At 52.0% G+C, this 11,549-nt stretch overlaps 2 protein-coding genes across 2 annotated transcripts; one reads left to right on the plus strand and one right to left on the minus strand.

Moving 5' to 3' along the window:
- Positions 1-5,096: 5,096 nt before the first annotated feature.
- Positions 5,097-7,181, plus strand: LOC135829277 (uncharacterized). Its single transcript, XM_065341680.1, has one exon. The coding sequence runs from the start codon at positions 5,097-5,099 to the stop codon at positions 7,179-7,181; it is 2,085 nt and encodes a 694-aa protein (XP_065197752.1).
- An 807-nt stretch (positions 7,182-7,988) lies between these two features.
- LOC135829278 (uncharacterized) lies at positions 7,989-9,476 on the minus strand. The gene has a single exon (XM_065341681.1). The coding sequence runs from the start codon at positions 9,474-9,476 to the stop codon at positions 7,989-7,991; it is 1,488 nt and encodes a 495-aa protein (XP_065197753.1).
- Positions 9,477-11,549: the final 2,073 nt, after the last annotated feature.

The following is an 11,549-nucleotide window of genomic DNA, read 5'->3' on the forward strand; positions in this document are numbered from 1 at the left end:
CTTGCGCACTGGGTAGACCTTTTTTGGCTCCCGAAAAGCGGCCTTTTTTGTAATTTCCTGGACTTTAGGCCACCGGAAAAGTCCTTTATTTAGTAATAAAATGGCTAATAAGCCCGCTGCTGAAGTGGACATTGCAGTCTTGATCGACGGGGCCGCTGAGGGACCTCATCAGGCAGCGTGGACTGGAAATCCCACGAAAAGCCACCAGACCCGATCTTGTTGCCCTGCTCAGAACATCGCTGGATGAGGACAAAGAAGTAAGTGAACCTACTAGCAAGAGCCCCCTGGCTGCTAATGAGGGTGTTGTTGCCAGCCTGTGCTCAGCTCTGTCTGAACTCACTAATGTCGTCCGAGAGTTGAAGACTGAGTTACACGCCATGAGAGAAATAGAAGCTAAATTCAACGATTCTGCCAGAGAGGTGTTGTGCCTGAAGACGGAAGTACGGGAACTTAGGAACGACCTGCATGCCAAAGTTGAGAGGTACGATACGGTGATTCAAACTTTGAACAATGACCCCACTGAACCAAGCTTTACCAAAACCGTATCCTCGACCCCACAACATCGACCCACGTATGCAGAAACTTTGCACCAACAACCAGCATTGCAGCCCAAAAATACTGCCCCTGCAGCTGCCCCAGCTGCCCAAAGGCCACAACGCCAGCCTCCCAAGCCGTATAGGCGACAGGAATCGTCTCGCTGGCTGGCACCCAAGCTTCCAAAGAGCACCACCCGATGTGCACTAACGGGTAAGCCAAGAGTCAAAGTGTTCTACGTTGGCAACGTGGACCCCGAATGTGATGCCAAATCAATTGCAGAGCATTGTCAGGCACAGGATGTACACATCGTGCAGAGTGTTGTGTACACCTCGGAGCGCTTCCGAACAGGGTTTGCCAGGGTCACAGTGTTGGCGTCGGACGCCACCACCGTACAGGACAAAGCATTTTGGCCGGACTCGCTCGGTTTTGCAGTTCGTGAATGGCGCTTTGGTGCTGACGGCACAGCTCCAGCACTCACATAATGCCACACACCACCTACCGGTATTCACAGCCCCTGAACCCGCATGCTCCTGTGTTCACCCCTTCGTCTCCAAATCCCTCAACCCCAGCATTCTACTCTACAATTCATCCATCCAACCGACTAAATGTTGGCCACATTTAGAAAAGCGATCCTGTCAGCTTTTCTATTATTGGAAAGGCTTTCTGTCTAAAGCCTTTCCATACTGGTGCTCGATGTTTTCAGTTTGGGGACACCAAAATTAGTGTACCGCTAAAGACACGTGGTCGACACGTTGTTGACACGTTGTTGACACTTTGTTGACACGTGACCCAATTACCGGCCTACCAAGTGCCTTTGGCGACCGCTAACAGCAACTGTGGAACAGTGCAGTGCCCTTTTTTGGAGCAACGTACGAGTAGTGCCCATGGATTATGACCCCGCAACCCCAATCTACGTGGCGGTCCGCAATTCGCTACTTCATACTGACTGGCGTCCGGCATCGTCCCGAATTTGGCCACAATCTGCTCTCGGGACCCCTATAGGGCTCCCTGACCTACTCCATCTCCGCCATCGCCAATGTACTGCGCATCCACCCAGGCCAGGACTGCACTTACTTACGGGAAGGAGTATTTGCAAGATGGAACCTGGGAACTGGAAGACGACGAAGAGGAAGCGTGGGAATCCGGCGGCAATGGCTGGGATGTAAGTCCAACATTGCTGGTGCCAGAGTAGCCACTGCTTGCTTATAAGGGAATCATGTGTGTTGCCTTTTTGCCTTTTCCGACGTCCTCCTCCGACTGTACTCCCGATCCCAGGACTGAACTTACGGGAAGGAGTGCTTCCAAGATGGGAGACGAAGAAGAAGAAGCCGCTGAATCCGGCGGCAATGGCTGGGATGTAAGTCCAACATTGCTGGTGCTAGAGTTACCACTGCTTGTTTATAAGGGATTCATATGTGTTGCCCTTTTTTGCCTTCTCCCAAGTTCTCCTCCGACTGTACTGGTGAACGCTGTCACATATTTTGCCCTTTCCAGGCAGTAGAAGGAAGGGGGGGGGGGCAGCACATCCTGGCATCCAGGAATGCTAGGCCCTAGGAACTAGGCAATCTGACCTTTCCTCTTACCCCAATAATGGTATGGATGGGGAGTTCTTGAACATCCTCAGTCTTGTTAGAGTGAACTGTGCAACTCGGCAATCGGTGATAGCAGAGGACCAATGCCGATGGCGATGCTCCTTCCTTTTTCTCTGTCACAGGCTGCGTTCTCGAGAGGAAGCGTTATTTCTGCATTCCAAGAAGGACGGCACAATGGTGAGTGGAACTTCGTTGGTGTGCAGCCTTGCTAGTTGAATTGTAAATCAACCATTCTTCCTGTCTCTGACTTCTTCAATGTCCTCCTCAGTGTCGGACTGTCCGCGTCGCATTGAACTGGTCCGATGAGGCTGCTATTGCACACACAGTGAGGGAACTCCCATACGGGAACTCGGAAGTACTGCTACAGTACAGGTAAGGTGGCCATTGCTTATGTGCGTGCGCCGTTGTCAAACTTCTAAGCCAGCTGTACTCCAACCTACATGGAGTCTGAAAGTAGTCAGCTGGCGAACTACAATAATTTGAAGTTTAGACGTTATATGCCACGGCTTGGTCAGCTTTTTCAGTTTCACAGTGCATTGCACTCAGCACCGCTTCTCGGAGTATCTTGTCAGGATAGCTTTGGAACGCATCCTCCCCAGTGGGGGAACGGCAAATGTGCTGTTCATTTTTTAGGCTTGCTTTTATGGTACGTACAAATCCCCATTGAAAAGACATAGTGGAGACCAGAAACTGCAAATAGATGTTGGGAACCGCGAAGACCACCCTTCCTTGTCAAGTTCCCTGAGGGTGTGGAGGGGGGGGGGGGGGAGCGGAGGAGGGACATTCCTGCACTGCTTAAAGCAGGATTCACAGGAGCATTTTCAGAAATTGCTTGTACATTTGTACCAGTTGTAACCGACAAACGCATTCTCATTGAGGTTTGACTTGAGGCACGTCAGCAAGGCGCTGTTGCATCGCTGACGTCTTGTCCTGATTCTGTGAATGGTATTTTGTGCGAGTTTGCATCGCACGCAGAATCGCAGGTCGTGTCGCATTGCGCAGCACACTGCCAAATTGCTTCTGTGAATCCCACGTGAATGGGAATTCCAATGGGAATGTAATCCATTGCCAACAGGTGTATTCCCGAGCTGCGCATCATACTGCAAAATTGCTCCTGTGCATGCAAATGGATTTCATTGCTCTTCTGTAGTTTGGGAAATTCTCGATTATGATAATTCTGCGTGTGTGTGTACACCAGCCCTGAACATACATGTAGGTGACCCATTTGTGGTGTCTCATAGCCTACCTCACGACCTTATGCTTGCTTTCTGTATCACTTGTATCTTGCAGGTATATCACCCCGTGACGACCACATCGAAGTCTGAAATTGAAGTGTGAAGATGCTTCAGCAACCCCTTCATATTTTTCCATTGCTTTTATTGTGCTTCTACTGTGCATGTGTGTAACCTGTGGGGTATGCATGTGATGACAATGTATGCCGATGACACGGTCAGATTTTGTCCATGCGTGTAACGTACACCTGCATGCTATCGTTGAAAAGGATCTGCCACTTACGATCTTCGGACGAGTATCAGGTCAGCTTGGTTTTGTGTGGGCTGTACCAGATGCTGTTCACTTCTCTATCTGTTGGATATGTGACTTTCTGCAAGTTTCTGGTGTATGGTGGCCACTTCTTTGCTCGTCTTTGTATGACATTACAATAATTCTGTATTCACTGCTTCCATGGTGTGGTCTGCAAACTGCAATCCTTAGGCAAATATCATCACGGTTTGCAATGTTGTGCTTTGGCTGCTAGCTTACCTACACATTGTAGTTGAATTATTTTTGTTTCACAACTGACTTCCTGATGTATGGTGGCCACTGCTTTGCATGGCATTATACAATGTTCATCAAGAATTTCCTGTTTGGGTCGTGTGTGTGTGTATGTATGTGTGTGCGTGCCCATGTGTGTGTGTGCCATGTGCATGTGCGTGTTTGTCACAAGGTGTCTGTGTTCGGGGTAGCGAGGTGGGGAGGGCTGGAATGTATCAGTGTGCTACTGCAGTTGCATGGCTACATACAGTGCATCGCGCGCGTGCTCACCATGTTTATCTTCGGAGCTGGGCTAGGGTGGGGGAGGGAACAGAAAAAGAACTGAAATTACCCATATAAAAACTGCTCTGTGAGCGGTTCTGAAAAACCTCTACTGGTGCAGCCCCGTCGTAAAAGTAAGAAATTAGAACTGGCGCATTGTCCTCCCAAATGTGAACTGATCCACCTAAATCGCGATTGACGGGACCCGAACGCACCAGTAGCACGAGGTCGGGAGGGCACAGGATCACAGCCGGCGTCGGCGCTGATCAAGTTACCATACAACACTTAGATCTACCCCGAAGCCCACCTTTGCCGCTTTGGCTTTGGCTATGGACCAGCGTCCCCAGCTGCATCCACAGGTAGGAACCTCGTGCTACTGGTGCGTTCGGGTCCCGTCAATCGCGATTTAGGTGGATCAGTTCACATTTGGGAGGACAATGCGCCAGTTCTAATTTCTTACTTTTACGACGGGGCTTGTAATCGAACTACAAGTATGACTTTCTCTTGTATGACTCTGTCTTGTGTAGTTGACATTACTTCTTACCTCTTGTTGCCTGTCATGTGATTCATGTGCGTGATTCATCCTGTGGTTGCGGCTTTCTTGTACGCATGCATGTATGCTGTGCAGCTGTTTGCGCTTGCTGTGGTACGCATGCATGCTCCAGTTCCTTTCTGATACACGCTGTTCTTAGCTCTTTTTACAGTAGTTCTGGTGTGTTCCGATGGCGATGGTTTTGTGAACAAACTTCTCTCTCTTGTTGTACTGTCGTATGTATTAGCACAAACAATAACCTTCCAGTTAGTATAATATCTTGTCCAGACCTGTGTGGTGTTTTGGCCGTGGTATGCCTGAGACCGGTTGTGGGGGTAATTTTCTAACAGCGTGGTGCCGAAACCCGGGAATTGTTTGTGCGTAGACGTCAGTTTTAGTGTATGCCTCGTCGTCGTCGTACGAGACAGAGAGCGAGACAAGGAGAGGTTGAGGCCTTGCCTGTATCGGACAGTGAAGCAGTTGTCGTTGCTTCTGAACCTGAAGCCATGTCTGGCCTGAAGCTGGACGGCTTGATGAAGTCCTTCGGTGGGAAGGCAGGTGACAGCTTTGATGACTTTTGGTTGAAGTACTCTGTGCTGTCGGAGGTGAACGGTTGGGACACGGCTGATAAGCGCATGCAGAGACTTCCTCTGTTTTTGGAAGGAGATGCGCTGCTCGTGTTTAGTAGAATGGAGGCTGCGGATAAGAAGGACGAGGATAAGGTGTCCGCTTTGCTGCAAAAGTCGTTCGGCGTGACAGGAAGTGATGCGTACGAAAAATTTACGTCCCGCCGGTTCCTTTCTGATGAAAGTCCTGACGCGTACGTGTCTGATTTGCAGCGGCTGCTGGCTGCATCAGGTCACAAGCTGACAGGTGATGACGATTCTGTCGTTATTGAGCAGCTGCTGGCTGGTCTCCCTTTTGATTTTGCCAAGGAGATCCGCCTGTCAAGTGCTGGGAAAGACTTACGTGTGTCCGACTGTGTGGAGAAGTTGAGAGCACTGCGCAAGGTTGTGTCAGCAAGGCCAGGTATTGCTGGTGCAGTGGTGTCTGGCCCTTCCGGTGGGAAGAAGTCCCATATTGTCTGTCATAAGTGTGGTGAACCTGGGCATATACGGAGACATTGCCCGGAAGGACGTGGTGGCGGCAGCAGTGCTGTGAAGAGCAGTGGAGGCAGCGGTGGTGGCCAGCAGAAGTCATCAGGGCCACGAAATGTTACATGTTTCTTCTGTGAGCAACCGGGTCATTATCAACAGGACTGTGAGCTCAAAAAGCAATGGCTCCGAGACCAGAAGAGAGGCAAAGGCGTGGCCGGAGCGGCTGTGGAGATCGCCGATCCATGTCTCCTAGCTGCAGTAACTACCACGCGACCTGGTTTGCCTCGTGTGTTTGTAGACGTGGCTGTACCTGACAGGGATGTGTGGAGGCGCGTGCAAGCCATCATCGATACTGGCTCCTGTCGCACGCTCATTAGCGAAGCACTTGTTGACAGTTTGGGTGTCCCTGTTACTGAGAGTCTGGGCAAAGGAATTGTTGCCTTGGATGGAGAGCAGCTGACTACACGTGGCGTGGTGGAACTGCAGTTCAAGCGTGATGATGGTCCTGTGTCAATTCCTGAGTCAACTATGTCCGCTGTTGTGCTTCCTGACCTGAACGTTGTGTCGGCTGACGTGCTGATCGGCTCAGACTTCGTGACAATGTGTGGGGGTCTGCATATGGAATATGATGACGGAAGGCTAGCTGGTGTGGTGATCGGCCCGGCCCAGGAGAAGTCGGGTAAACGCGCACCTGACGTTGTCGGAGCTGTACCTACACCGACTAAGCTCCCTCGGCATGTGCAAGTCACAGAAGACGCCGACACAGGCAATGTCGTGCTTACCACCAGTGATGGCACGGTGTGCTGGAACGCTGAAGAGCGACACTGGGAGATATCGTGGAAGTGGTCAAGCAATAATGAGCCTGAGGGTTTCATTGGCTCCGGTGTGGCTCAGTATTCGCGGAGCGGTCTGTCGGAATCGCAAGAGAATACCTTCTGTGACGAAGTAGACGGATGGATTGAGAAGGGGTGGCTCATACCTCATGATCCAGCGGTCCACGGAGAACCGGCTGCAGTACTTCCCCTGCTAGCAGTCAAACAAGAGCACAAGTTGACGACGCCTGTGAGACCGTGTTTGGACTACACTGCTTTGAACAAAGAGCTGGTATCCAACCCTGGTGCTGAAGCACCTGCGTGCCAAGAGAAGCTGCGGCAGTGGCGCGGTGCAGGAGATCCCGATTCATATGCTCTGATTGATATACGGAAGGCATATTTGCAAGTCCGTGTGTGCCCTGACCTATGGCGCTACCAGGTGGTGAAGTGGAAAGGTCAGACGTATGTCCTAACAAGAATGGGCTTTGGTCTGTCAGTAGCACCTAAGCTGATGGATTTGATTGTTCGGTACTCAACTCGCCAGTTTCCGGCTGTGGCCAACAAGGCTCTTCAATAATACTTCACACAAGGGTCGTAGGAGACATCGTAGGCAACCTGGTTCCAACAATCACTCGATTGAAAGACGAAGAGACAAAAGACAAACGACAAGAAAACCTGAACAAGAAGGCCCGAAAAGGACCAAGATGTCCAGAAAAGGATAAAGAAAATAACGTAGTACCAAATTATCGTACAACACAGCAAGATGCGGGGGAACCATGCGCGCGACCGCGCGGGTTCACAAAAGCTCCCGTGAAACAGATATGGATACGTGATGTCAAAGAAAGCGAAAGGGTCAGGAGTACAAATCTGACACGGCTTCTAGATATGGATACGTGATGTCAAAGAAAGCGAAAGGGTCAAGAGAACAAATCTGACACAGCTTCTAGAAGACACACTACACTACTACGTCATGAGTACGCGACTGCACAGTCAGCGTAACTATAGAAAATATGGCGACTGGTCTGCAAGCAACGACCAGGTGCAGAACAAAATCAAACAAACAGAAATATTCAAAATACGGTTGTGAAAGAAAGAAGAAAAGAATGAAGCTGAAGGGTTACACCTGTCAGAGGGTGTTAGCACCCGACGCTGGGTGACAGCAAACCCTGTCAGGTAGTGGTAAATAATCCTAACACTTCTGCAGCAGAACTTCAATCGCAGCGAAAATACATCTCAGGTAAGAAACTCTAAAACTCTAGCAATAATTCGAGCGTCTCAATCTATCGTGATCCACTCGCAACATACGCATGCAAACAACTCGAAACAGAGAATGTATCGGTCTGCGACATCCTCCCCACCAAAGCACATCTCACACATACACAAGTCACTCACGATACCTCTGAGGGCGTTGCACAAGACGTGTACGCGTGCGTACTGGTTGCTGTACTTGTGGCTGTGGCTTGAGTGTGGCTTTCTCACTAATCACTTCCTCTGGATCATCAGCAATACTTGCAGGCACGACATCCTCGGGCTCACTATCAGCATCAGCAGTTGGTGACTCATTACGGCTGGAGATCTCCAACGGCACCAAGCGCTGAATTGGCCGCAGCAACTCATGTCCGCTCACTCGGACCTTCGCGACACGCTGGCGGCCATCTCGACCAGTGTGCAGTTGCAGTATTCTGGCCAACTTCCAGCACACACGCTTCTTGGTATGATCTGCCAGGAACACGACATCGCCAACTGCTAGTGAATGACCCTTGCGGTCATGGTGACTGCGGAGGCTCAACAAATACTCCTCAGTCCATCGGGCAGTGAAGTGCACTCTCAGCTGCGAAAGATACTGCAGACGACGGTTCGCATCAGTGTGAGACAAGCAACTCTCAGCATTCGAGTCAGACTGGACACTAGCAGCACCCAGCAACATCGACGGAGACAGCGGCAAGTCTTCGTCCTCCGTTACATACGTGATCGGACGGTCATTGACGACATCCTGGACTTCCGACAGCAGAGTCCGTAGCTCCGTCTTGGATAGGAGCGACTTGCCTAACACACGCCGCAGTGGGGACTTGACAATAGCAACCAGCCGTTCAAAGAACCCACCATGCCATGGTGCTGCTGGGGCATTCAGTCGCCAATCCACTGAACTGACGAGACGTCGGGATGCAGCTGCGAACGCTGTGCCGTTATCCGACCGAACTAGAGTAGGCTTGCCGAATCTCGCGACGAAACGACGATACGCTAGGAGGAACTCTTCCTCCGACAGACTCTCGACAAGCTCAAGATGCACTGCACGTGTTGTCGCGCACACAAACAATAGAATCCACACCTTGCTGGATATGCCGCGGTCCTTGACGAGCAGCGGGCCAGCGTGATCGACACCGACAACGCAGAACGGCCGCTGATGCAACACACGATCAGCTGGGAGCGGTGCAGCTCTCTCAGACGCAGTAGGGGCATCAGCCCGACGACAGACAACACACTTCTCCTTGACTGCACGCAACATGCGTCGACCACCAACAATCAGATACCGGCGGCGCACAAACGCAAGGCACGCTTCCACACCCTGGTGGAGCCGGCTAACATGGACATTCGTCAGCATCAGCCTTGTCAGGTAGTGCTTGGCCAGCAGTACTGGCTGCGTCGTGTCGGGATCCAAGTCGGCAAACTGCAGTCGTAGCGTCGCACGAATCAGACCATCGTTGTCGAGGAACGGGCTGAACTGGCCAATCTTCGACGACTTCGGTACGCTACGGCCATTGCGCAGCTCAGACAACTCTGCCCGAAAGCACTCCTCCTGGATAGCTCTCAACAGTACCTGATCTGCCTTGGCACTGACAACTGCTGCGTCCTTGTACTTCCAGGAAAGCATCCGGCGAACAACTCCCTGGACCCGTGTCCACTTGGACAAGCGAAGCCACCACTGGTTCTTGGCATCAGGTGTCAGCACTGCTTTGACGTGCAGCTCCATCTGCGACTCGTCAGTAGGCACTGGTTCTTCCTTCCTCGGCCACTGACCATCTCGCAGCCACGCTGGGCCCTGCTGCCAAACATCTCCCATCAGCTCCGTAACAGACGCACCACGACTAGCGATATCAGCTGGGTTGTCAGCTCCAGGGCAGTGCAACCACGTAACCGAGTGCTGCTTAGCGATGGCTTGAACTTCGCTAACACGATTCGAGACGTATGTCTTCCAGCGATACGGAGGTGCTGCCAACCACTGGATCACTGTCATAGAATCCGACCAAGCGTGCACAGTGGCTGGTGACACGGATGACTGCTCCAGTACAAACTGTAGACAACGGGCACCGATGAACGCTGCTTGCAGCTCCATGCGGGCCAAGGTATGAGCTTTCAGCGGGCTCACCTTGGACTTCGCAAACACTAGCCGGCTGACTCCGTCGAACACGTAGTAGATGCAACAGCCATAACCAAGCTCCGATGCATCACAGAACAGGTGCACTGCAGGCGCGTCGCTTCTGTCACCTAGCCAACGTGGGAAACATAGCGATGGGAGCAGATGACGGTCTTGCCACCACTTGATAGCGATACTCGCTGACTCTGCACTCAGCGGCTGATCCCAACCACTTGCCAGCTTCCAGAGTTCCTGCATCAGGATCTTGCCCTGCAGCGAATATGGCGACACGAATCCGAGGGGGTCGTAAATAGAAGCTACCGCCTTCAGTAGCGTGCGCTTCGTCCAGGGCAACTTGACGTCATCCGTCTTGCCGACTGGAAAGCACAGCTCGTCAGTTACCGTCCAGGTACAGCCAAGGACCTTAGACTCTTCTGCGGCTTCATCAGTACTCATGCGCCACTTGCGCAAATCCATGCCGACAGTACTCAGGCTGTGAACACTCTGCGTGCGGAATTCGTCAGCTTCCTGTGGAGTGGATGCACTGGCCACGCAGTCATCAACATAGAGACTTTCACGTAGGTGGTTCAGTTGCTCGCGTGACTTGGGATCAAGCTGCTCTGCTTCGGCATCCAGATGGTGTTGCAGGATTGCCGTCAAAATAAACGGAGAGCAATTGACACCAAATGGCAAACGGGTGAGGCGGTACGTGGTCATCTCGCCCTTCTCATTGGGCCACAGAAACCGGACATAGCGACGGTCAGCTTCCTCCAGGCCGACCATGAAGAAGGCCTTCCGTATATCTGCCTGCATCGCAATTTCCCGCTCTCGGAAACGCAGCAGCAAACCAGAAATACTCGGTAGGAGAGACGGACCGGGGTCCAGAACATCATTCAGGGATTTCCGACCCTTCAGCGCTGCTGAGGCATTGAAGACAACTCGGACTTTCGTTGTTGTCGACTCAGCTTTGAAAACAGCATGGTGAGGCATATAATACCCATCCTGCTCCGGGTCTGGGTCGACTTCAACTGCGCCCAGCGCCATGTACTCAGCCAGCAAAACTGCGTCGTAGCGCTGCCTCTCAGGGGTGTCTGGGCCCAGCTTCTTCAGCTGCGCATTCGCTGCTGCCAACGCCTGCCACCGATTGTCCGGTGGACGCTCCTCACTGGCCCATAACAGCCCGACCTTGAAACGACCGTCTTCCACGGCAATGGGGAAAGCTGGCCAGTTGCTGGACTGACCCACAGGCGCTTCCATTTCCCAGAGTCGGTCGATCTGAGACTGTACGACTCCCACCGTGCGCGTTGCTGACTTCCCGGGTACAGGCTCACACACTGGCCCAACAATCAGCCAGCCAAAGTCCGTCCGCCAGACAGTCTCTCCACCACTCTGCCGTTTCTCTTGGAAGAGGTCAAACGCGTGGTCAGCACCGATCATTAAATGGATCTCATCCGAGACCCCAGGTGTAGCCACATCACTCAGCGCTATTCCTCTCTCCTTCCAACGCTGCACACAGCCTGCAGATGGTTTCGGCAGAGACAAACTCAGCGACTCTTGCTCAAAGGCCTCGACCTTGATGGTTCGCTCGGT

Source organism: Sycon ciliatum, chromosome 13 (assembly GCF_964019385.1).
Source record: "Sycon ciliatum chromosome 13, ocSycCili1.1, whole genome shotgun sequence".
Taxonomy (NCBI): Eukaryota; Metazoa; Porifera; class Calcarea; order Leucosolenida; family Sycettidae; genus Sycon; species Sycon ciliatum.

Excerpts from the sequence above, each read along its gene's own strand:
- LOC135829277 (XM_065341680.1), top strand. The coding sequence starts at position 5,097 with ATGCCTCGTCGTCGTCGTACGAGACAGAGAGCGAGACAAGGAGAGGTT.
- LOC135829278 (XM_065341681.1), bottom strand. The coding sequence starts at position 9,476 with ATGCTTTCCTGGAAGTACAAGGACGCAGCAGTTGTCAGTGCCAAGGCA.